Source organism: Heliangelus exortis, chromosome 2 (genome assembly GCF_036169615.1).
Source record: "Heliangelus exortis chromosome 2, bHelExo1.hap1, whole genome shotgun sequence".
NCBI lineage: Eukaryota > Metazoa > Chordata > Aves > Apodiformes > Trochilidae > Heliangelus > Heliangelus exortis.
In genome coordinates, this window is record NC_092423.1 from 64,374,671 (window position 1) to 64,401,886 (window position 27,216).

At 44.0% G+C, this 27,216-nt stretch overlaps 1 protein-coding gene across 2 annotated transcripts in view; it reads left to right on the plus strand.

The window, feature by feature from the left end:
- Positions 1-27,216, plus strand: part of NEDD9 (neural precursor cell expressed, developmentally down-regulated 9) — a 77,934-nt gene that overhangs the window by 15,252 nt on the left and 35,466 nt on the right. The window contains exon 1 of one of the 2 annotated variants that reach the window (XM_071736448.1): positions 17,623-17,796. The exons of the other annotated variant lie outside the window; for it this stretch is intronic. Within the exon in view, the coding sequence (XP_071592549.1) occupies positions 17,638-17,796 (159 nt within the window). The 5' untranslated portion in view covers positions 17,623-17,637. Of the gene's footprint in view, positions 1-17,622; positions 17,797-27,216 lie in introns of those variants that run through there. 2 annotated transcript variants of the gene reach the window in all.

Consider the following 27,216-nt stretch of genomic DNA (forward strand, 5'->3'; position numbering starts at 1 on the left):
TACAGTTTGGTAACCTGGTTGAACTGATTCTCAAATCCATCTACAATCCCCACCTATGTGTGTGTATGCCTGATTTCCTAAGGAAACAAAAGCTTGAGGGATAACACTCTGCATGTATATGTATGTATTTCTTAGAAAACTTCACTATGTGTGTGGATGATCATTTCTCTCAATTTCAGGCACTTGTGACTCTTGACTTCCAGGGAGCCAAGGCTGGTAGCTCCTCCAGAGTCTAGCCCAGTGAGATAAAATTACAAATTTCTTGTGAAGTCCTTGATGTACACAGAGCAGTACCACGAAGAAAACAACTTTGTTGCAATGCAGAAATCCCCTTTTTGTAGCAGTTATGCAGTTGCAAGTTGATTTGCATACTGAAAATGCTGAGGAATATGCAAAAGGAGATGATCTATCTGGATACAGGATTACCCCTCCATGCTTTATGAGCCACCTTCTTTCTGCACTTTTGGTATTTGGCATTAAATTCTGGCAACAGACATGGTGTGTGGGTCTGGGAGATATTTAATTTATGGGCATTCTCAAAGCAAACTGCTCGGATTACCAAAGATTTGGAAGATTCGTATGTATTTAAAATATTTTATTGCATTTCTGTGGATGAGTTCCTGGTCTTATAATGTCCTGCGAATGCTTCTAGCGAGCTCCTTCATAACAGCCTGGATTTTAGACAGGGTCTTATTCACAGCAGTCATGGACCCTCCACAGCACTACCTGTGAGAGTCAGAATGGTCCTGCTAGGTAGTGGGACAGAGCCTTAATCTGGTTTTGCTAATGGGAATTAATAAACTGCTTCAGCTGTGAGCAAAGCTCTGAGGAGAAATAAACACAAAGTTTTCAGTCTTGTAGTGGCCGGTGTTTACAGCGAGGGACACTCACAAAAAGATTGGCCTAGAGGGATAAGAGGTGCAAGCAGTCCATGCACTCCCTAGCAGAGGAAGAAGTAGATCAAGAGCTTACATATCTTCATGTTAAAAAAAAAACCAACAAACCAACAAACTAATAATTAAAATCCCCAGTTATTACATAGGTTTTGTTCTGTGTCATTTCAATAAGCAGGAAAATATGTTACAATCTTAGAAGACAAGGGGGATAGAAAACTTCCACACAAGATCTGTATTCTTCACAACTGGAAATGGGATGCTTTCTCACACTTATAAACTCCAGTTTCACCCTTTTTTTTTGTGCATGACAGAAATTCATTACCAATTAGAAACTTTTTCGAAGGTACAGAATCGAGCACTTTGTTACTCTGACTGAGAACACTGTAGCTGATGAGTAGCAGAATGGAAGCAAAATGTGATACTTCAGAAATAAAGTAAATTCTTCTCTACAGATAGTTTTAATAATCTGGCCTATGGACAGACTTCTGGCCTATGGTAAGACTTCTGTAAGAGCTTTTGCAGTCATCACCACTTAGATATTTACATGAAAGGCAAGAACGAATAATTTAAAATGTGTTCAGAAAAAAAAAAAAAGAAAAAAAAAAGAAAAAAAAGTATTCAGATATGAGAATGACCTGGGAGCAGATCCTGAGAATGCTGCTCAGTGGGAAGAGCATCCAGTTTCCCTGGGAGCCTTTTCCATGTTAAATAAATTACACTACTATTGAACAAAAAGGGTAAATGTATGTAGAGTCAGGCAGGCTTCGAAGTGCTCAAACCACTTACTAGAGTGCAAAAATGGAACAACACTGCTGGCTTGGTGGAAAGGTCAGTGCCATTTTTATCTGTGTCTGGTATTCTTTGAACTTACTGAGTTATATTAGAAAGAAAATGAGATGCTCAAATGCTACTGCATCAAAAGGCCTTGCTGTTAAACTTGGGGGCCTGGCACACATTAACTACAACATCTACCCAGCATGGAAGCCCTCCTGAAACTCTTTCACTGTGCCATGAAGAAGCTGCACAGTTGCAAAACTGGGCTGTAAACATTAGATTAGATATACATATTGCATACTGCCACAGGTAGTTTTGGAAGATGCACTGTGAAAATTCAACTAATGAAAGCTTTTAGAAACTGCTATTGTTGAATATTATGAACAGTTCAGCAGACCTGAGGCTATATTTGTATAAAAAAATGATCTGGAGAATGTAACTACCTCCTCTGGGTTAGTGAAAACATGCCCTGAGCTGGTCCTTTGCTTTTGTAGTCCCCATGCTACCATGTCAGTCTTGATTCAACATTCTTTTTTTCAGCATAGGCTTAAGTTTTGCAATAACATCTTCTTTATGTAAAAGGCTACCTTCTGTTGGAAAGGTGAGAAGGTATCAGAGATCCAGCAGCAATTACTGTCTCTTAAGTCATTGCATGTTGTCTCCAGCCCTACCAGGAGAACAAAGATCTGTTTAGGTCAGAAGCCATTTTAACATCATTGTGCATCCCATTAAAAACCCAGATGAAATCAAGAACAAAAGCAAGTTATTGTAAAGTCCACGTTCCACACTTTAACAAGGTTTATGGGAAAAAGAACCCAACCCATGTATGCTGATTATGCTCTAAACATTTTCTACTGAGATAAAGAGAAGACACTTCAGCATAAATGTGCTGGTCTGAAAGATTATTAAAATGTTATGCATATAATTGGTCTAGTTATTTTAATATCAACTTCTACTTGATTTAAAATAATGATTTGTAGCCAGGTAGTGATTTTAGGGAAGGGTCACTTTTCATTCTGAGATTAGAAACTGGGAATTAGGCAAGAATTTCAAGAGTTTGTCCCTAAAGATCAACTTGCTAGTAGGTTGGCCAAATATTTCCTTAAAACTTCTTTTTTTTTTTTTTTTTTTTTTTTTTTTTTTTTAACAGTTTAAAACTATGATTTTGAGATTTTTTAAAATTATAAACCTAATTTTTTGTTCTCTAAGGGAGAAGAAAGAGACATCATTTCAGTGCTAGCAGTAAGGAGCTCAGTGATGAATATGTTCAACAGTTCAACAGCTGTCAAAGTGACATCTCCATGTCACTTTGGGGCTATCCTCAGCATCTAGCACAGGTGGTGCCCACTGCTTGCCAGTGGGTGGAAGAATGTTATTAATTTGCTGGGTCCTTTTTCTTCTCAATTTATTAGCAAATCTGTCATGAAAGAGGACAGAGAACCTTTGGTCCTCATGAATAAGGAGCCATGGACTGCTGATCTCCCAGCAAAGCAGAGTGCATCTCTCCCTGAAGATTTAAATGCACTGGTGACAAACCATGGTTTCCTGCCAGCAAAAAGGGAAGATAATCTTATTTTTTGTGTTACTCCATTTAACAGGATTGGGCTGGGCAAATGAATAAAGCTTCTTCAGTGACACAGCCAGTCCCTGTTAAGTGGCCAGGAGTTACTGGAACCCTACAGCCCTTTCAGATCAAGATTCAGAGGAACCTCTGCATCTGCTTTTCCCCATCATTTCAGGAGCAGATGTCCCCACCTACATTTTTCCTATACTCCTAGGAAGTCTTCCAAGCCTGTAGTAACCAACTGAGAACTGGTTGCAGAAATTACCTCCTGTGAGCACAGTAAGGCCCTGAGCAGACTCCAAAGCCAGAGGGCTGAGACCAGACCTCCTAAGCACTGACAAGGACCTAGCAGATGTCTGGCAAGCAGAAAAGTGGCATGCAAGGATTCCTTGTGTAGTGCAGTTTTGTGGGTATGGAGTCAAGCCAAGATGCAAAGTCTTGTCAGGTACCTGCTCCAGAGGATAAGATTTATTGTGGTGGCAACTTTAATATGAGCAGAAGACAGAGCTAGTCAGGAGCAGTTTTTTAAGTGCTTTGGCAAGAATCATTGTGCTGCATGTCTCCATCGGTCCTTCTTTTCTTCTAGTTATTGTCCTAATGTCCTGCTGGACTCAGTGTGCAACTGAAACCCAAGTCCAGCCTTCCTAGTGAGATAGCTGCAGCTCAGAAGGCTGAAACAGTGGTTTTCACCCTTTTGTGAAGAATAGTGATAAAGCATTTGTCACAGCTGGCACTACACAGTGAAGCTTTCTCAGAGTGCATTTTGGTGCACTGCAACCTACAGAACAGGAAAACCACATCCTTTCTGAATGTGAGCATGTGACTTAGAAACTCCCAGTGTGAGGTACGTATAGATGTGACTTCACCCTACAAAACCAGAAAGACACATCTTGTCACTGCAGCTAGCAAGGTAGTTAAAACTGCTGGTGCAGTGAGCAGGATATTGATGCACAAGTCACTGAATTAGTAGTGGATTCAGGGGTCTCTTGTTTTTAAGTATATAAAAATGTAGCAGATATAGAAAACAACTGAAAAGAGTTGTTTCTCTCTACTGTATCGTTGCCTTTTGTGTGCATCCCATCAAATAAACAGGCTTTTCAGAAGTCCTGGGAAAAACATACTGGCTACTTGAAGCACTGAGATGCTCGACTGCAATGAATCATTTTCTGTTCCTTGCTGGACCAGGGAAGAGGCCACTTTGTATTTACAGGATAAAAGTGGCAGAGGTCATGGCTGCCTAAGCAAGCAGGCTGTGACAATTTCACAATGGATTGATTTTCACTTGGCTGAACCCAGAAACAGGCCTGGATTTTTCTACTATTATTACTCTGACTACAAAAACTCTCCTACTCCCTGAAAACCTGTACCAAACTTTTACCTGGAAGCAGCTAAAACTTATTTTGAAGATGTGGTGATTAATATTTTATGTGTTTTCTCCTCTTCGTGTCTCTCTTCTGCTACAAGAAATGCATTGGTGGACAGGGAAGATGCAGGTCTCAAACTCCAGCTCAGCTTTGCTGTGATCCTGACATCCAGGGGATTCTAAAGGCTCAGTCACCCAACTCTCAACCATCCATGCAAAGGTGGGAATAAGACAATGGGGCCTGTGAGATATCACTGCATTACTGGAGCTGCAGCTGTGTGTCCCAACAGAGACCTGTCCATACACTCCATGCTCAGGCAGCCCAGTCCCATCCATGGTGGATCCACATTTACTTTTGAGAGCCCAGCCCTCAAAACTTCACAGGCTGAAGTGAACTGAACCTCCGAACCACTTTGATTTTTGAGGAGAGAGGTGACACACTCAAGAACAAGGGAAATCCAGCTAGATGCTTCTTGTAGCCTTACAACACAGCCAAGGATGTAATGAGGGAGATCCAGTGAAGATACAGCAGCCCCATTGAGCCATGTCCTTGCTCCCCTATTAGCGATTTTGTCACAGCTGAGGATCCAATTGTCCCTGCCATGCAGCTCATGGCTGCCTGTACCTGAAAAATATTTTGCATTTCTTGTGTGATCACGAACACATCACCAGGAGCCTCAGTTGGCCTTCCTGCAAAATAGTGATGATTCTACTGCTCTGTCTCAGAGGACAGCCAGCAGTGCAGAGATTTCTGACCTACCACATACACCAGGGAAAAACCTGGAAGAGGGGATGCAGTGAATTTTCTTAAATGCAAGAGAATGCATTTAAGAATGAGATAGGTGTATTGCATCTCTGCCATTCTAAGCCAATATATACTTAAACACTGCAAGATGTTCTTTTAAACAAAGTTAAACCACAATGTGGTCAGTAAGCCACTGGCAGACTACAACATATATAATCCTTCCCTTATTTTCTTCTGCTAAAGAAAACAGCTAAATTTACCACCTTCTTCTCCTCACATTAGTTGTGGCTGTGATGTAGAGGATGCCTCATATTAGCAACTCAGCACTTTTTTTACAACCCAATCTGGTCCAAAGGTCTCATCACTATCTGCAATCCATCCATTTTTGAAACCTTGAAGGGGAATGGATCATGGAGTCATGACAAGCAAGAAAAAAATTCAAGAGTAGATTTTTCTAATAAAATGGAGGTATGATATGAACAAAAAAACCTCACCAAATTATTCTGAAAATAAATTACCCACCTGAGAAATATCACAAATTGTTTTGAAAGCAGTAAGGAAGAGAGAAGGAAGCAAAATTCATTGAGCTTATATTAGGCATCTTTAGGATGTATGACTAGTTTAAGTAAGTGATTATGTCACATATATCTATAAAAATGGGACACCTGATATATTTTAGATTATCTGGTGACACCTGCTTACACACAATACATCCAAAGTCTAGCACCATGACTATATAAACATGTCACATGCATGTTTGGGGTTTTTTTCTAACATGCAGAACAAACCCTACAAGGGAAAACAACAGGACACACATTCAAATAGAGCTGAAAGGTGTCCAGAGCTGCAGGTGGAAAAATTCCTCTCTGCATCAGGTGTCTTTTGTTGTATCACTGTGCAAAGAAAAGACTGAAAGATACAGACACACTTTTTATTTACCCATACATTTGGGTGAAGTAGAGATAAACAGCACTAAGGGATATAAACTCACTTGTTTTTACAGAACTCTTATTTTTCTAAAGAGTGAATTAATTGAATAACCTCTGTCAATCTCAAAGAACAGCACTGAGGTCAGCAAACACAGCAGCCTCAAAGCCTGAGGGAAGGGGGCAGGAGGAGCACTTGCTACTCACCATATGAATGGCAATCCAGAGAAAAGAAGCCCTGACCTTTCAGGGAGACAGGGAAACAGCCCCAAGAGCACTGGTCATGAAAACAAAACAAAACAAAACACACAAAAAGGTATTAAGAAAACCTCACTGCGATGGGAAGAGGAAGTGGTTTAAGGGGCTTAAGGGGATTAGCTCCCAAAAAACAAAGCTCCACTCTTCCTCAGACTGAAGGGGAGTCCCAGAATATTCTTCCATAGCATGGATGGGACTGTGAAAAATGGACAAATGTTGGCATGGACTCAACAAATGATAGTAATGGGAGGTGACATCTCTGGACCTCAACCAGCTAGCACACAATTGTCTCATTTTCATGGTGTGTCAAATTAAATTTAGACTTTAGCACTTTGCTGGTCTTGCGCCGTTATCCCCTCTCCAGAGCAGAACACAGAACAACACTGACAACTTTACACTGACTTTGACCCCCAAATACAAATGCCAGCCCGCAAAAACTAGTGCTGAATCATTTCTTTTCCCAGCTGTGACCTTTTTACCCCTTTCTCCTTTCATTTCTTAATGAGTGGCTCTCATGCATGCATATCACAGAAGCATTTGAGAAGATGTAGTGAATTTGTGCTTGATGAGCTGCAGGGAAATTTTCTCAGCCAGGACCCTTTTTTGCTGGGCAACAAACAACTTTCCTGACAGTCCTTCTTTAACAACTATAATAACAACTAGAAAACCCCCCAACACAACAGCCTAGTAACCTGTTTCCCAAAATTGAAATGCCATAAAATCTTGGGAGGTTACAAGCAGACACAGTGGCAAGACACTCATAGATACCAAAGAGAGATCCATTTTGCCTTGGCAATGTGAGACTGAGATGGATGAGGAAGTCTTTTCTACCCTGAGACTAAACAGAGGGTACCATGGAGCCAGAGCCACACTGGAGTCAGCTTTGCTAGGACCAGGATTACACCCTCTTAGTCTTTTACTGAACTAGCAGCCTCTTCAGCTGTGCAAACCCAGCTCATCTGGAAGTGCTGCTAGTGAGATCAGACACTTCTACAGCATTGATGAATTTTTTTTTAAGGCTGGCTTTAAAAGTCTGATGTCTGACTGCATCAAGGCAAAAAAAAAAATAACAATGTTCTGAACTTTAAAATTATTCAGAGATTTGGGCTTCAAAATGGGAGGAAGTTTATGGACTCGAAGTAGGGCTGAAGTTAAAGTCCCTGAGGTTAGTTAGTTGTGTGACTTCAGGAGGCTTTGAATTTGAATCTAGGACTAAACAGGGCACAGTTGTAGAGATGGTTGAGGAAAGGGAAGTATCAAAACAAAGGCAGGCAATACTAGATTCAAGTATCTGCATGGGTATTTTTAGAGAAGGGTTATCAGTATGACTATATGCTAGATGAGATCTGAATCAGTCTGAGTTTACTACAGAAGAGAGGACATCTAGTACCACCTACTTCTGCATAAGCTGGAAATGCCAGGAAAATTCCCTCTACTTTGTAGCATTTTAGCACTTCTGGGTCCAGAAGATCAGTATACACAGAGGAATAAAAATTAGGGAAAGGCATTGCATATGGTGCAAACTTTGTGGATCAGTTCAATGAGAGACGGAAGCAAGTGAAAAAGAGCTACGATGACTTCTTAAAATCTTAAAAACATATTCTGGAACACAGTTCTGTTGCAGAACTGGACAAGGGCTCACTGAGAACTGGGTTCAGTGAAGCACATACATAAGAAAGAATAAGGAAGGGCTTGAGCACATGGATAAAGTTAAGCATGAGTCCAATCACTCTGCTGAACATAGGGTATGGGTCCTACTCCCTAGCAGTCATTTCCCATTTGGAAACCTCTGTATGGGAGAGAAAGCAGAAGAAGGAGGGCTGTTTAACATGATATTTTTAGATAGATTTTTAATGGAATATTTGTTAAGCTTTCTTCCACTCCAACTCTCCCCTGCCTGCTGTCTGGGTTTTGTGTGTGTTTTTTAAATGGTTAGCAATGCATCAGAGTACGGCTGCTGTTTAAATATTTGACTGAAAAAAATGTAGTCTGTACTTAAGAAAAGTGGTTTGGCACAAACCGGACATTTTCAAACATCCATTTACCAGATGGATCACTTTGTTCAATTACAAAGAGAAAAAAAATTGGTGAAGGAGTTGAAAAGCGAGTGGAATGTTCCTAAGCACACAGCATTGTTTACTATCTGCATGTCTCCTGGCATCCTGTGAGAAACTATCAATAAGCCCTTCAAAAATGTTCCTTTCCTTTAAAGAAGTCTGCATTTTTAACAATAATAAAAAGGCAGTAAATATACTCTACAATAGCCTGATGGAAAAATGTGCTAAAGTATTTCTATAAATCAAATGTAGCAGTTTGGCATTAGCTCTGAGGCAGTAAATTTAGTAAATTAGGACCAGATGATTTTAAAATAGAATCTTACATAACTTTCTAGCATGATATATATATTTTTTAATTTAACACAAATTTGTCTGTCTTCATAAAGTTATCTTGGCAGCTACCAAAACGTGGTTCACTCTTAGAGAACTATTTTATTTTATTTTATTTTATTTTATTTTATTTTATTTTATTTTATTTTATTTTATTTTATTTTATTTTATTTTACCAAGTGCAGAATGTTTTAAATATCAAAGTAAGGAGGGGAACATATTTCTCAAAAGACAGAAAATGCACAGATCTGTACTGATCTATGTAAGGTGTGGGGTGCTTTGTTTCTCTAATGCCCCTGAGTACGTCTCTCTCATAATTTTGATTAATAATAGTCTATTTCTCCATCCATCTCCCTTTTCCCACAAATTCAAAGAAATGGCTCCCTCCATTCCTCCCTGCAGTGGTTACAACAGCTCCGACAAACGCAACTTGCTCTCACAGACTTTTCCTTTCACCCACGTCAGGAGTCAGCACCTGGTACCTTGCGTTTTATATGCTTTCCCACTTTTTATCTCTGCACCAGAAGATCCACCCCTGAGAAATAAGAAAAACAAAATTTTAACAACAGTCTAAGGAGCTCATTCCACCAGCTTCGTTCCAAACCTTTCATCCCTATCTACATGTATATATATATATATATATATATATATATATATACCTGAAGCCTGGTCTCCCAGCACATCTTTTTGATTTTCACGTCTCTGAGACAGCATTTACAGCACTCAGATGGTCATGTCAGACCAGTGTACAGGTGGAGACAGATCTTTCCAACTCCCAGACAGGGTGGAGCTCTGAGGAGGTGAGCAGTCAAATCCTTGTGTCAACCCTCATGACTCAAGCCCTCATCAGACTCCCAGAGCAAATGCCATGAGTCAAAAGGGATGTGAGAGAAAGGGCAGACAGAGCATACAACGTAGGCGTTGAAGGAGAGACCAGGAAAAGCTCATTCGCAGCCTTCCTTTCATGTCATCCCAAGAGTGGTGCTTCTATCAGATGTGCAAGTGTCAATATCCAGACAGAAGCAAGGAGCAGGATAACTGTAGATACCCAGCAGAGCTGACTTATCTGCAAGCACTGCCTCCCTCGGCAGAGACAGACCATGATGAGGAGCCAGTTAAAGGGAAGCCAAGGCTTGGGATGCTACGTGGTGTGGGCCAAATCCTGGTCCTGATGAAGCTGAGGGAAGCTTTGGCAATGGGAACATGTTCTGTCCTTTTCACCCCGTTGCTGGGAGCACTCAGAGTTTGCAAAAGTTAGCAATGGAAAAGAGAGGGGACAGAGTTCCCATGTTCCTTCTCTTCTTGTGTTGTTTCCTGAGAGTCCTGCAATACGTAGCAATGCAATGATCTTTTATTTAAAAAACATTGGACTGAATTGCTTGTTAAAAACAACAAGAAGAGGAGGAGGGGTTTGGAAATTGGTCATTTTCCTTTAAAGAATGATTTTGGGAGAGCAGACCATAAACGGATTTAGATGGCAGAAAAGATAACCATTTTTGGCAGTTTTGTGGATATGCAAATTTGCACTGAGTAGGAGATGAGAGCTTAAAAACCAACAGGCAAAGAAGAGAAAAATAAGTCAGTGTGAGACATTTCATATCCTGTACTCTGTTGTTCTGGATATTGACTGACTTCCATAGATCTGGGTAAGGTAAAAGAAAGAAAAGATGATTGCTTTCCTGTTGTAGATCCTTCTTCTGAAAACCTCTAGAAATTCCTCAAGCCTCAAAACACCCCCAGGCTGAGGCTAAATGAGAAGCTTGGTGATAAAGGCAAAAATGGAGTTTCCCCTTTGGAATTTTTTTGTTTTTAAAATCTCCGCTTTGCATTATACAAAATTTTCATGTTTGCTTCCTCCTGCCACTGGAAAGAACTGGTTGTGGGCTAAAGGGCAACAACCAAGCTGCCTGCCCTACCAGGAAGAAATGCTTTTGGTGCTATGAAAGAGTTGCTGGTGAGAAATAGGAGGAGGAAAATCATGAGGATATAAAATACAACAAGAGCAGATTAGCTTCACTAAAGAGAGTGAGAAATGCAACAAAATGTTCCCAAAAACAGAGAGAAAATAAATAACAGGTTTTATAAAGAAATGGACACAGTTGTCTAGTTCTGTCACAATATGATTCCTTGGATGATATGTAAAACTGATGGGCAATTTTCAGTCAGGAGAGCTCGTATTTTAGGTCAGTTTTGAGTTTTTGCCAAGTCATAGTAGTGTGCATTGTGCACATCAGAAGAGAGAGAAGAGTATTTAGACAAGTGCTTCCTCTGGTCCAAAACCAAACAAACCCAACCCAAAAACAAAAAGAAAAGAAAAACCTTACTCAGTTCACTTCTATTTTTAAAACTTTAATACCTGGTGGAATAATGTAACATGATCCACATCAATAAAATCTCAGCTTCAGAGTTTTGCCCAAACTAGGGAAAGTTCAAGTAGAAAGTTCAGGTAAAGATCTGAGCTTTTGAATGCTAGCAGTGTGACTTCTCATGACTGCATGAAAAGCTTAACATGCCTAAGCTTTTTGCTTAAGTTGCTCATCTGAAGCAATTCCAGTTCCAGTTCTTCATTCCTATAACTTTAAACAAGCTGTGATGCCTAAACATACATTTCCTCTTGAGCAGCCTCCCTGTGTTACATTTATCATATTTCATCTGCACAGTTGTGAACCAGAGGGAACAGAAGCCTTTTGCAGTCTCCACAGTCATGCTATTTCTCAGCTTTTCTTAAGAAAAACAAAACAACCCCTTTTGGCATCAGTAGGTTGAATGGTATGCACGCCACACGTCTGGAAGCAAGCCTGTATTTTTTAACCCATGTATTAAAAATATTCAGTGCCGGAGGGGAAAATAAAGGAGTGTATTCTGCAAGCAGGACTTTTAGACTCGTTTGTTTGTTTGGGAAATGAATAACCCTTTGACAGTATCTTTGGGAGGAATAGGCCAGTTAGTGCTCCATCCTGACATTCTTTTCTCTCTCCAGTCTTCCCCGCATACCTTACATTCTTCCTGCCCTCCCAACACAACTGGTTCCTGGGCAGGCAAGCACTGGGAACCCAGTCTGCCAGAGCCCTGCACCCACCTTGAAGCCACAGCTTCTGCCATCTCTCCTACCCATTATCTGCAGAGGTTTGCAGGGCTCTTACTTGTCCCAGCTTTGCAAAGTGTGAGTGGCAGCTCAGCTATGACTGCTGCCCTCTTCCATAAATTCTTCCGTGAAGTTCCCCTGACCCACGTGCTCCACACCAGCCGAAAGGCCTGGGAGCTGCTGTGCTGCATGGACCTGGAAAACCTTTTCATTTACATCCTCACCTGCAGTTAGTACTGGGCCAGAGATAAAGTTAATTCATTTCGATTTTACATTCTCTTCTTTCTTCAGGATGAGATGGGACCCTCATCCTGTTTTAGTAGTGGTCCCATAATTTCCCAAGTTCATCTTCCCATGAGAAGGTGATTGTCTGCTTCTAATAACAAGTAAGAATTGTAGCTTAATTTTTTTTTTTTTAAACAGAACAGACTTTTCAGGGACTTTTTGTTTTTATTCACTGGGACAGCATAGTGGCTTAGTGATAGCCAGTGCCAGAACATCTAAACTCTTGACTGCCTTCTGTGATTTCTCAGGCAAACAAAGGCTAGATTCACTTTCAAAACCTTTTGGGTGGGAGGACACCAGTATGTTTCCTTCTGGCTGGCATTTGAAGAAAAACAGAGAGGAAAGAAGGAGACATATTTATTCCCTTTAGCTGAAGGAGGGTCACAAAACAGGGCCTTGATGGTTGACTTACAAAGTTAAATGAGCGATTCCTGAAGGAACATTGCATAAAATGCCTTTCTTGAGAATGTGAACAGCTTTTGTACTTTACCATGAAAGGAGGTGGGATGCCTGTAAGATTAGTTCATATATATTATAGGAATGTAGAATTCTAGAGCAAAGCAAGTGAACTAGCCTTGTGGTTAAAAGGCATCTTAGGTGGAATGGAAAAGGACGGTCAAAATTTAAAATGTGTTTCTCTTTAAAAATCTTATTCTCACAATTTGAGCCTTGCATTTAAATCTGACCACTACAGTAACAGCTACTCACCCCTCTGTCTGCCAGGACAGACTTTGGTTACTGTTAAATGGAATAGACTGCTTGCTTGAAAAGATTTCCATCACTGGTCAAAGAAAAACAGAGCAGACTTTGTTTTGGTTTGCTGAAATGCAAAATATTCCCTTCTTTGGGTGAAAATGAAATCTTTTTCTCATTATCTCCTAATGAGGTAGAAGAGGGGGCCTTTTTGTGCAGATATAGAAGCCTGCCCACGTTAGGAGTGAATTTTTGTCAACGTTCTTTTCAGGAAACAGCAGCATTTCATCTTTTTTAATAGATCTCTCCAAGCAAGCAAATTCCTGCATAAAACCATTCTATATGGAAGAATTTCCATCCACTGCATACCCGCTGAAATAGCCTGGGTAGCATTAGAGAGGCAGCAGGACCAAGTCTAATTACAACAACCCCTTTGCTCATAAAGTGCAGTGGTACTGCAACTAAATTAATTTTAATCTCAATCCCCCGGCCAAGTATGACAGGAAAAAGTCATGCAGATGTCACACAACATTATCCAAAGGATAGTCAGGGCTTTGTGCAGGAAAAAAAAAAAAAAAAAAGATAGTTAATGTTTCCCAAACACAGAGTTCACAGACCCTTCCTGAAAAGACTCTCTCAGCTGTGTTGGAGACACTCTGCTGTGTCTCTCTTTAGTCAGGTTGTGTCACGGGGAAATAGAAACAAGGGATTTTTGTTTGAGCAACCTTTCAAAATAGGGTATCTGTCCCGTTCTCCTCTCCTATCAATTGTCAAAGGGCGATAGGTGGGTGATTTGCTTCACTGGGTGTTCCCTCCCCAGCCTGGCTGACAGCTCCATCTCACATTGTGTGCTGAGGGTCTTGGCAGGTGAGCTGGAGAGCCTGGCTGGCAAGCAGTCCCTTTGGCTGTCCTACCATGTCACCTGCTGCTGCCCCCAAATACCCCAGAACCCCAAATGGCGATCAGGAGGGCACCGGGAGGACACAGACCAGTGGTGCAGTGAGAAATCAAGGAAGGGGTAAACTCATCAGGGCGGTGTATGGGAGCAGGAGACAAGCAGTAGGTTGCCCAAATGAGCAGAGAGGAATATTAATTGCCCTCGGCAAAAGCAAAGAAACAAACAAAAGCCACTGATGCAGGCCCGAGACAAAGTGGCAGAACCCATTTGCTGCCCTGCTAGAATTGCAGCAGCATAAAATATGAGGCAGTGAATCAAGCCATTGCTGTGCTGTGAAGCAAAAAGACACATTACATGAATTACCCTCCTGAGAACTTCAATAGGGCCTGCAGTAATAAATCCTGGCTATATAGCTCAAGTTGCCTCCACAACACAGACATCAGTAATGCCAGGTCTTGGCTTCCTCATCAGCATGTTCCATTGTATAATTGAGCTGATTATCCAAGGCAACCAACTCAAAACTTTCCAAGACTATGCCTGAAATACAATATTACATAGTGAAGGCACAGCAGTCAACAAGGTCCTCAAGAAAAGCAAAGTGCTTGCACTAACCATAAATGTGTGCTTGTCACACTCCTGGCTTCTTACAGTAATGTGTCGAGGCTCGAGGATCCTAGTTACAAATTTCTCTTTCAAGGTGTATCTAATTGCTGCTGTTCGTGAGAGATGGAGGAGCTCTGCCACGCTGCTAGCTCTGCTAGAAGTCTTGCACTAAGCAGGAGTTTTTCACCCTTAAGAGATATTAAAAACCCCCTTAAAGTGCAAAGAAAACCTAAGACGGTAAATGGAGTGAGTAGGTGAGAGAGGGGGAGGGTGTGTGAATAAAATGAGCAGTGGGACTTTACTGAGGAGGTGGTGTGCAATGGCAAGCTCTTTTTCTCCCTGTAAAATACCAATTTTTGTCTCTGTTCCTTCAGAATTGTGAAGTGTAGCTATCAACACCCCTAGACTTCATGTTTTTATGCCCAAAAGTGTTATCCCAGTGGCATCTAATTTAAAAAATTTAGTATGAACTATTGAGAGCTATAAAGGTAAAATTATACAAGTGAACGACCCAAATAGAATTTTACATTAACACATCGCTCACCTCATATTAAGATCAGTCAGGGACATTTTACATACATTAAAAGCAATGCAAGCTAAAACAAAAGCAGAAGGCACAGCTTCTCAGATGTGCTTAGGTTTCATAATGTGATTGTAAAGCATTCTGAAAAAGGAAAACCACCACTTACATGAAAAATATCACCATTCGTGGGTTGACTGGAAACCAGTTGCACTCTGCATTTAAATGTAGGTGAAGTCAGAAATATGATCCCTGTTTTCTTATTTTTGTCTCTGATACTTATCTGGTTCTTATTAACATGGTTTTACAATCTCTAGTGTATTTATCTTCATAGCAATGGTGGCACAGAAAGAGATTATACAGTGCTTCATCAGGGAATAAGCCAGTCCAGTACCACACTAACACCTTAGCGACTGCATCCCCTGTACTCTTGAGAAATTTCTTTATCCTTGGAGTATGAGAGGCAAAAACAACACAAAAAGAAAACCAAAGGTCAAACTCTTCTAAGAGATTTGCACTCTTCTAATAGTAAGCTGGTTATGCATATCCACTGGAACTGTGTCTCAGCATACAAACGAGCTTTATTCTCTTAAAACTACGCAGATTTTTTTTTTAATGTTACACTTAAAGCAATGCTGCCCCAAACTAACCATGTGTAAAACATTATCTACTTCAATTATCTTACTGGAAAATCAGAAGAATCAACAGCGGAACAAAAACAGAAAGAAAAACCCAGAGAAACCCCCCTACAAAGAGTTATAGGCAGTGAAACTATAGTACTGCATAAGGAGCCCACTCACAGTGGTAAACTCTGCTCTGCAGAAAGCAGAAAATCACTTTTCTTGCTAATCACTGGGACATCTTTCATACTGACAGGGATTAATCAATGAACTACTTAGGGCACGTGCAGTCAAGAAGAAAGCATAGAAAAAGAAATATTTTGCATGCATTTAGTGAAGTTGTATAGCACAACCACATATTCTGTCTTGGAAACAGAGAATGAAGGAGATTACAGATAAAAGTATGGCATTCTTTAGAAGCCATGAAGCCATTTCAGCAATAGGATCCCTCTCTGGAGGATTAGTTGCATAAGAATTTAAGGATATCACTGTAGTATGGAATGAAGTTATGTTGGTAATCTGGTAGTACAAGATTCTTCTTTACTGTTTTTCCTTAGGCCACCAGAAATAGTCTTGAGTCCATCTGTGACCTAGAGATGTTGGATTAGATGCAAATTTAGCAAAAAGGAGAGAATTTATTTCCTGTTCATCCAAACAAGCTGCACTGCATCCCATACACAGAGACTACTATTTTGTGCACCTTATTAATCATGCCTGATGGAGGTGTCTGACTTAAAAGGATGGAGAATCTCCACACATTTCTTTCCCCTGCTCTATCTGCCCCTAAGATACCAGAGTTAATTATCACTCTCTTTCAAATACTCCTTATTTGTCACGGTCATTCTTTACAATGGACATCTCTAGATCATTTAAGGTATCTTGACCTCTGGGTGTCTAATCAAGTCTTTAAACATCAGGCTTTCCCCAGACAAACCGAACACTTAGAATTTTAGTTTGAGATGCAGACAATTGAGAACAAAACTTGAACAGGAAGACAAGAACAGAGTAGCATGAAGTGTTCAACCCTTCCAAAAGCTGTGGTATAAAAAGGCAATTCTGGAAGCAACGGGGGGAAGGGGTTTCACAGCACCAGGAGAATTCAGCATCATGCAGGTGGCTCCATGCAGTCTGTCTGGCAGGGCAGGACCCGGCCCTTCAGCCCCCAGGCCAGGCCAGGCTGTGCGGGAGGGTTTTAGTGCCTCACCACTTTATCACTTGGGAGCCACTCTTCCCAGGGCTGCCTTTGAACCTCAACAGGCCCAGAAATCCCCCAGGGCAGCAGAGGCAGCAGCCGGGGGGTGGGTGACAGAAAGCCTTTTGTTTCGGGCATCCCGTTCCACGCGGAGAACTGGAGCATTGGGTGAGTGACATTGGCTGACAGAATCACAGAATGTTTTAGGTTGGAAGAGACCTCCAAGATCATCCAGTCCAACCTTTGACCAACACCACAGTCAACTACTAAACCATGTCCTTAAGGACCAGGTGCAAAAGGCTTTTAAATGCCTCCAGGGATGGTGACTCCACCATTGTCCTGGGCCATTCCAATACCTGACAACCCTCTCAGTGAAAAAAACGTTTCCTAACATCCAGCCTGAATCTTCCCTGGCGCAGCTTCCATCCATTCCCTCACTAAGATCACAGATCACTAAGGAGGCTTTCTCCCTTCTCGCTCCAACCTCCCTTGAGGTGGTTATAGAGAGCAATAAGGTCTCCTCTCAGCCTCCTCTTCTCCAGAACAACCCCAGCTCCTTCAGCCTCTCCTTCCCTGGACACGCTCCAGCACTCCGATCTATATCACTCCTACAGCGAAGTGCCCAGGAAGCGGGGCTGCCGGCCCTGCCCTGCCCTTCCGCAGGGCTGCTTCTCCCTCTGTATAGAGCAGGGTCAGGGAGGGGGGGGAAGTGACCACCACCCATCCCTGTCCCTCCCCTCAGCGCCCACGGCATTCGGCGCCACCGGCCGGGGTTCGAGGGGCGGGAAGGCTCCGCCTTGTTCCCCCTCCCTCTCTCCCGAGTCTCCAATGGGAGGGCCGCTATGCAAAGGAGCGGGGCAGCCTGGCGGCCGGGCGAGCGGCGGGGCTCGGAGAGGCCCCCGGAGAGGCGTCGGGGGTGATGCGGCACGGAGCGGTGTGGTAGTTGTGGTCACGACCCTTCAGTCCTCCGCAGCCATGAAGTACAAGGTGAGGCGGCGGCCGGGGAGGGTGTTGAGAGCCTCACGGCTCTCCTCGCTGACAGGGGGTGGGCGACTCTGGGGTCCCTTCGGGCGAGAGGGTACAGCCCGGTGGGAAGGGGGTGATGGGGAGGGGGGCGGCTGAGCCTTCCCCGCTCCTTTTCCTGCACTGGGTATAGAGCCACTAAGAGGGGAGGGGAGGGGAAAAGGAAGGGGACAGCGGTAAAGGGCAAACAGGGGCCCGCCTGGGTGCTTCTGGGGTGCTGGTGGGAGCACCCCAAAATGCAGATGCCCGGCGGGTGGGTCGGCGCGCTTCCCGGTGGCTTGCGGTGCCAGCCCGGTTGTCGCGGGGGTTATACGGGAGAGTTTGGGGCAGGTATCGCTGGTTCTCCCTGCGGTGACATTCACCCTTTTCCCAGCCCTTTGTGAATGTCTCGACATCACAGCACAGTTTCTTGGGGTGGTCTGTTTGGTGGGTCACAAGCAAGCCAGGGGGAGAAAAAAAAAAAACAAAAAACCCGCAACTATATATTTAAAAAAAACGGGAAGCTTACTCCACTTTCCTATATCATAATAAGTTATTTAGCTTAACCTCTTACTGGAGGCTTTTGTTTTGTTGTTTTATGGTGTTTTTTCGCCAAAAGACATAAACGTGGAGGCTTTCATCCTAACTTTACTTAAAAACCTCTGAGCAAGGTACTGAGTTGCCCGCAGGGCATTAGATTACTGTGCAGACGTACGTAATCCTGTGTGATTGGAGAAAAAAAAAAGGGGGGGGGGGGGGAAGGAAAAACTTCCCTTCGTCTGCCAAAAATAACTTCAGCATCAATAAAAGAGTAATTTGGAAGCGTCATACATCATATACTTACTTGGGGACTGACTTGCTTTGGAAGTGAAGTTCATCTTCTTACTGCATTTAGGCAGTGTAATGAGAGAGAGCCCTAACGCTATAACATAGCATAAGGCTTAAAAACCTGGGCAGAATAAGATGTGTGAGTGATAGACACAGATTCTCATGCTTTTCCAGCTCAGACCAGGGTTTCAGGATCTCTCATACCCAAATTCTGGGAAAGGTCAGAGTGAAGTTTTTGGACTTTGCCATCTTTTCCATGTCATGGTGGTTACGAATAACCAGGAAGAAGAAAAAGTATAATATAGACAAATATACTAAATGACTTGGAAAATTTTAATGTTTGATGGCTTTTTTTTTTTTTTTTTTTTTTTTTTTTTTTTTGCTAAATTCTGTCTCAGGCAACAGACTAAAGTCTGAGATCAAGCTTATCTCCTGTCCTTTTCTATTCCCCTTCAGATCAATTCAGATAGACTGTATACCTGCTTGGAAAGACTGTGACTTAACACAAAATGTCAGGCACTTGGGGGTAAAAGAGCCGTGTCACTATTAGTCCAGAGCTCATGAGCTGCTTTCCAGGTGTCCGTGGCTTAGTGACACGTGTGTCTCAGTGGCAAAATAACAGTCCTGCAAAGTTATACAACTTCCTGTCACATCTAATGTCACCATCCATCTGTCGTCTGCTGTGAGTAGATCATCCTTCCTGCGTAGCCCAAGGGCACTGCAAGAGTAGGGACCAATAGGTGGCTCAAAAAGGGGGAAGTCTTCCCTGCTCTGTAACATTTCCTTTGCCCTGTCAGGTTGCAATGAGCATTTTGGTTTGGGTTTGTGATTATGTAATTTATAGACAGAGAAGAATGTATAGACAATGAAAGAATAAGCCATTAAAAAAAAAAATAAAAAAGACTGAGGATTTTGGCCTCACAAACCTTCAGGTCAGACTAGGGTGTTTACTTTTCCTGGGAAATTTGAAGTAGTCACACTGTTTAACTAGGACAAAAATCTTTAGATCTGTTTCTTATCCCTGGGCTAACCATGCATATGTAAAAAAAAACAAACCCTCTTCATTCAGTCTCTTGTTTTCTTTATTTTAGATTTTCTTTCTTTAGTTTTTCTATAGGAAAACAAAAGTCCTGTAGTTCTTATGATATACAGAAGATAAAGGCATAGGGCATGCTCATGCCTGCTGGCATACCATCACTTCACAAGTATTGTAGCCTCCAGGTGCAGAGTTTGACCTATTTAATTGCTCCTTGTGTTATACTGGATCCTGTCATTCTTTACTTTCATTGTGACAGACCATAAGATAAGGCCTTATTAAATAAAATGATTGAGCTAGTTGCTATAGTTTAATTAGTCTTAACAGTTGGACAGAGCAGGAGCTGACTCTGTGTGAGACCCTGAGTACATCTCTCCATCACTGCTGGCTTCACTTTCAGTGTGACTAAACCCAAAGTAATTTTTGTTCTAGAAATCCCTTTCTGCTACTCAGTCTGCCTTTAAAAAAAAAAGTTATTGTGCTCATAAAGGTTTTTGAAAACTCATTCCCTCTTATTTCATGAACTATGTTTCTTTTGTTGTCCATCCCACTCTTTAAACATTCTTCCAACATAATACTCAAGTCCAAGTCCCCTGAAAGCCTTTTTAGGGTTGTGCTACCATTTCTATACTGATTAAATGCTGGGGAACATAAAAGCTATTCTAGTTGAGCCACAGGAAATGTTAAGCAGCATAAATACTTGTATGTTGGTTGCATCTGTTAGACCTACTTGTCTGAAAGCTATTTTCAGAAACCCTTTCCTGTAGGGTGCAGTTTAATTATGGCAGTACCTCAGTTCTTCATTGATGACAACAGCATCCTTTGTGCTAATTCATTGTCTACTGCAGAACTGCATCCCATCAAGTTCTCAGAGGCTGCCATTCCAGTATTCTATAATCTGGAAGGTAGGATAAACCCTTTCTGAAACCAAACCTGGACTATCATTCCAAGGACAAACCACTTAGAGCTAAAGTCTACTGGGGAGGAACAGAAATGCCAGTGGGTTACCGTGATTGGAGAAGGACATGGATGGCAAAAGATATACCTGGACAGCAATTCCAGTGCCCTTATCTCAAGCAATAGAAGTGTGACAGAAGCAAAAGACAGAAAACATTGTCATAATAAGGCTTTTGTAGCTTGCTGGCTGTTCACAAGCAAGACAGAAAAGAGAGGGGGAGGAGGAAGGGGGATCTGTTTACTTAAAGATTGAAACAGTTAGTGAAAGAGGAGAGGAAAACGACATTCCTTACCTCACTTAAGCCACAAGGAATGACGTAGATGTAAAGTATGAGGTCTTGGCTATCTATTTTTAGACAATTTGTTGGGCAGGGAAGAAACCTAAGTAAATAGGATTTGAAATGTCTGCCATTTGTGCTAGGGCACAGTCCTGTAATATATAGGCTTGATTACAATGCCTGCATGCCAAGACAAACAAAATAGTGTCACTAGGAAGAAATACTATATTCCCAACCAGAAATGCTTGTGAAAAGCTTTTTGTAACCCTGGCAATGAAAGACTTTAAGTGTCGAGCCATGTCAAGGGAAAAGAACTGCCTGTACTTTACTAACCGAGTCCTCTCTGTTCATTTATTCCTAACACTCCTCTTTGTTTTCCTTTTTCTTTTTAATTCTTTTTGTTTTTATTTGGTATCTCAGCAATCACAGGGTGACCAAAGTAAACAGAAACTGTAGGACCTTGTAAAAGTTAATACCGGAGAAGCAAACCAACAAAGGGAAAAAACATCCCAAGTTTGTGCTGTCTGTTACTGTCCTGAATTTGCAATATAAGTTTCATGGTTTTTCTCCCCTCTGTGCATGTACAGAAGGGGTAGGCAGGAGTTGAGCATGGTTAAGCCTAACTCAGCAGCAGGACTTGTGAGATGTTACAGTAGGACTGGCTCCTTCCCAAAGCTTGGAGGGCCACTGTCATTTTCTGAGTCCCTCTTCCCCACCATGGCCTCTGTGTCCCCCGCTTCCCCTTCCTTGCACCCTTCTGTAAATGCATGTCCTGCTTACAAAGCTCCAACTTTGTGTCAAGTATGTATTTGTATACTTAGCAGAGGTGACTGCCTCAATGAAAGTATTGAAAAACTCCCACCATGGAATTTGTTTGCCCTCACAAAGATTTGGTAGATTAGAAAGATGTTATTAATTCTGTTTTATAGATGGAGGTGCTGAGGCTTAGGGATGTTACAGGACATGTTTCAGAGGAAAAAGAAGAGCTGTCACAAAGCATTACAGCTAACAGCATGCAATTTTTTTTGCATGATTTCTAAAATTCTATGGTTTTATCTCCTAACAGCTGATGATGAGTACTGTGGCTGTAAGTCTATTTCATCAAGAAACTATTACTCTAGTCTGTTTCTGTTTAGTAGTTCTAGTGTATGCTGGGGAAGCAGAACCACCACATGGACGGTGTTCCTTATATTTTTAATAGTTAAAATTCATTTCGACCCCAGATAGTACAAGAGGCACTGGATACTACTCTCAGCATTTTATTTTGTGCTTTTAAGATCCTGCTAGAGGTTGCAGTCCTGTTAAGCTATTAGTTTGCCTTGAGGTACCTTCACCTCACCTAATCTTGGCATTAGTCATTCCAAACAGTGCTATACTGTCAAAAGACTCAATCAGAAGCAGTTCTACCAGATCAGAGAGCAGGAGAAGTGCCTAGTAGTAAGACTTTATAGAAATGTCTTCTGCAGCGGAAAAATTAAAGTGCATTTCAGGAGAGTTCTGTACCCTTCTAGGCTGATAACCATCATTTTGCAGAATACAGGTTAGGCTTTGGAGATGTGTCGTGGAGGGCTATTGTGAAGTCATTAAGCACCAGACCACAATTTATAAGACCATGTACAAACTTACCTTTGAAATCTTGCAATCTCAAGTGTAGGCAGCAGGTGGCAGGACCTGCCGAGTAATGAGCTCAGCCGGTGCTCAGCTCCACCTGTGCCCAGTTAGGGCTGGCCCAAGTGCGCATGATCAAGGGCCAATAAAAGGTGGGGCTTGAGACTGGCAAGGGGCTCACTCTGAAGCAGGTTCGCAGCCGTGCTGGTTGCTGGCCAGTCCTCTACCGAGCCAGTCCTCACTCTGAGCTTACCATCACTTCGAAGTTCTTCTCCTGCAACATCTGGTGGAGAATGCGGGCATAGACCCTCGCCTAAGCCCTCCTCTCCGAGCGAACTTCTCATCCTTCTCCTGGAACTCGGGAAAGTAGGGTAAGAGAGACCCCTTCTTTCTCTTATTCACACTTACCAAGCCTTTTTGCCAAGAGATGGGTCTTACTACCAGTAAACCCACTGAAGCTGCCGCCACTGAGAAAATCGCGGCACAAGCGGAGAGCCAGGAGCTCCCTGGCTCCCCGGGTCCAGCCAAAGCCCGAGACTTGTGGGAAGAGGTCTACGACCTACTGGCAGACCTCAATTCTAAAGAAATTAACGGCGACATCATTGGCGCCGATAACACCTGGCGAGTCGTATGCGGCCTATTGGAAATGATGAAAACTGAGGTGAAGGCGGCACTCGCCACCACCACACCTCCATTACTAAAAACTGAGGCATTCCCCCCTAAGAAAGTGTCCGCGGTGATCCCCTCGGCGCCACCGCTTGAGGAATTAGCGCCCAAAAATGTACCCGCCGTGACTCCCTCGGCACCACCCGCCGAGGAAGGCGCAACAAAACACGTGTGTCTGGGGCTGGGGTTGGACAATGGCATGCCTGCCATAAAGGGCATGACAGGGAAGCCCCACAAAAGCGTAGCCGAATTGCTGGCAGATCTCGGCCCGGATGAGACACCAAAAAATAGCGAGGCAGAGACCGCGGCGTGCAGCACATCGAGCTGCCACAGAGAGACATCCCCGGCGCCGCCCCCAGCCCCACGAAAGGCCAAAAACCCAGCTTTTCAGCGATACAGGGACCCACCTACCCTGACGGATGACGAGGATGATGCCCCGACCCCGCTGCGGCGACTGCAAAACGCCCAGGGAGCTACTACCGGTCGCCCAGGGCGATGGTCCGGTATCATCCGAGATGCCATCTTGGAAGGCGAATGGGATCCCACCCCTGTCGCGTGCCCGGTGCTGCAGGACATGAATAACCAACCAATCTTTGAGCAGCACTCGTGGAAGACCTTGCAGCAGGCACGGAAGGTCATCAAAGAGCAGGGGTTAAGATCGGAGGGCGGCCGGGCTGTCCTAGATTGGCTGTTTACCTCCGACACAAACAGCCCTTACGACTGCCGCAGCCTAGCCAGATACCTATTAACCCCCTCCCAGCAGTTCATCTGGCTAAGAGAGTGGGAACGCCTCGCTGCGGCGGAAGTAAACCGCGCTAGGGCACCCGGAGATCCGCTGGCGGGTATCACAGCAGAAATGCTAACTGGCTCTGGACGCTTTGCAGAAGTCAGCGTGCAACTACAATATCCGCGTGAGCTTCACCATGCCGCGGCAAGCCTGGCACGCCAGGCACTTTATGCAGTTCCAGAACCGCACCCCGGACCATCGTTCACTAACGTGAAGCAAGGGCCGAATGAACCCTTCCAGAACTTCATTGACCGGCTGTGGCGATCAGTCACGGCTCAGTCAGACTTGACCAACGATCAACGCGAATCCATGTTCAAATTATTGGCGTTCGAGAACGCGAATCCCAAACTAAAAGCGTTACTCTCGACACTGCCAAGAACAGCGTCGGTATCTGACATGCTGGATGTCGCCGCCAGAGCGTCCCAACACCAGCAACATCGAGGGATGGCTGACGCCTTCGCAGCTGCGCTGGAACCTACCCATCAGCTCCTTGCGGCGGTAGCCCAGAAACTGTCCAACAATGGAAGACGTAATCGCCGACCTCAGCGCAATCACGCGAACGGTCAACCCCTTTCCAGCTCGGTCTGTCCACGATGCCATGCACAAGGACATAACCGACGAAACTGCTCTGCCATCGTCTGGTGTAACCGCTGCCAGTCGGCATCCCACAATGACGCGGCCTGCTGGTTCCAAAAAAACGGCAGGAACAGCGCGAGGGGCCCCCGCGCAGGGACACAAATGGCCGGGCCGGCGCTATCTGCCAGCTCCCTGCCCCAGCAACCCGAGGAAGCCTCGGCTTCGATCTACCAGCTGCAATAGATATCACGTTATCGACCTCGGCAGTTTACAAGATACCGACGCGGATATATGGACCTATAATTCACGAAAACAGCAAGGTTGGTGCGCTTCTTATGGGACGTTCCTCGACAGGTTTAGCAGGACTGATTGTGCTCCCAGGGGTCATCGACGCTGATTACACAGGGGAAATAATGGTAATGTGCTTCACGCTAAACCCCCCCATGGTAATCAAAGCAGGAACCCGATTAGCACAACTGGTCCTGCTCCCGAAAATGGACCTAGGAAAGAACGTCCAAACGGCGCGAGGTGACCGGGCTTTTGGTTCATCTGGAAGCACTTTGGTAACCCTGGTGCAGCAGATGAAAACACGGCCAATTATAAACATACAACTGGCTACCGGCAAAGAGGCAAAAACCCTCCCCGTAATGATGGACACCGGAGCCGACGTAACAATTATCAACAAAAACGCCTGGCCTCAAAAATGGAAGCTCACCGCAGCTTCTAGCGTCGTTCAGGGGATAGGAGGCGGTTCCACCCCCCTGCAGGCGCACCAACCTGTCCGAATTAAATTCCCAGAAGGGCAAGTGGTAACTGTAAGACCATATGTGTTACCCTTGCCCGGCCAGCTCGGAGGGTTGGTGGGTCGGGATGTGATGAGCCAGATAGGGGCCACCCTATCCATCCCAGAGCCCACCCAAACCCGAAAGGATTTTCACTAAGGGCCACTGCAGACATGCCGCCAACACCCAGACTCCGTTGGAAAACAAACACCCCTGTCTGGGTGGAGCAGTGGCCCCTCTCCAAAGAGCGGCTGAACATCATGAATCGACTAATAAAAGAACAACTAGATGCCGGACATATCCAGCCGTCCACGAGCCCATGGAACACACCCATCTTTGTGGTTCCCAAAAAATCGGGCAAATGGCGTCTCATACAGGACCTCAGGAAGATAAATGATCAGATGTGGCCAATGGGCGCCCTCCAACCTGGGCTGCCTCTACTAACTATGTTACCCAGAGACTGGCACCTCCTGGTCATTGACCTAAAGGACTGTTTCTTTACGATCCCTCTAAATCGTGAGGACACCGATCGCTTCGCGTTCACGATCCCATCAATCAACAAAAGTGAACCAGCGAAGCGATACGAATGGGTAGTGCTTCCTCAGGGAATGAAAAATTCCCCAACAATATGCCAATCGTATGTGGCATGGGCGCTTACCCCGATCAGAAAAGCAATGCCGGACACAATAATATATCACTATATGGACGACATCTTATTCTGTCAACAAGCCCCGTTCCCCGAAAACATCAGCCAGGTCTTGACCGATCGGCTCAAGGCCAAAGGACTAACCGTGGCTCCGGAAAAAATCCAAACAAAGTCACCCTGGAGCTACCTTGGATGGAAAGTGACTAGCAGTATGGTGAGACCACAGAAATTGGAGGTAACCCATTCAGTTAAAACTCTGAATGACGCCCAAAAACTCGTGGGCGAACTCCAATGGGTAAGACCCATTATAGGCCTCACCAATGAGGACATTCATCCCTTTTTGTCCTTGCTACGGGGTACCCAACCAGGGGCGCCTGTGGACTGGACAGAGGAGCATTCAAGAGCTCTCAAACAAATTGTCCACAAGTTGACAACCGGCTTTGCGGATCGGCGAGACGCCGCCCACCCCATTGGAGTGTGGATCTGTAATCACCCTTCATTCCCATTCGCGCTACTCATACAAGACCTCACGGAGGGACAAAGACACAACAAAGTATATAACCAAGACTCTACAACATCAGATTCTGTATCAATCCTAGAATGGCTGTTCCCACCCCATACGGCCCAGAAAGCCATATGGCAGAAAACAGAGATCCTAGCACTCCTCATTCGGAAGGGACGCCAACGTTGCCTAGAGGTAGACGGCCGAGAGCCGGAGTGGATCAACATCCCGATCAGGACAACCGATTTCGATTGGATGTTGCAACACTCCGAACCAATACAACTCGCCCTACTCGGATATCCCGGCGACGTACGTCATGAGGGCCCAAAGCACAGGCGGCTCCAAGCCATCAGCCAGTTCCAGTGGATCGAGCGACCAATTGTCTCGGAGCGCCCAGTACCTGGAATAACAGTATTTACTGATGCTGGAAAGAAGTCTCGTATGGCCGCCTGCGTTTGGCAGGACCAAGGCCAATGGAGACAGCATCTAATTCCAGGTACCACTGAGGACAATCTTCAGACCCTGGAACTGCTTGCCATCATATGGGCCTTGACGAAATGGCAACGCGTCCCCATTAACATTGTCTCCGACTCGCAATACGCAGTCGGAGTGGCAAACCGAATCGAGGATGCCCTAATCAAGCCAGTGCAGAACAAGAGGCTACTGGAACTTTTTCTATCATTGCAGCGTGCGCTAAAAATTCGAACGCAGCCATGCTGCATATTACATATCCGTAGCC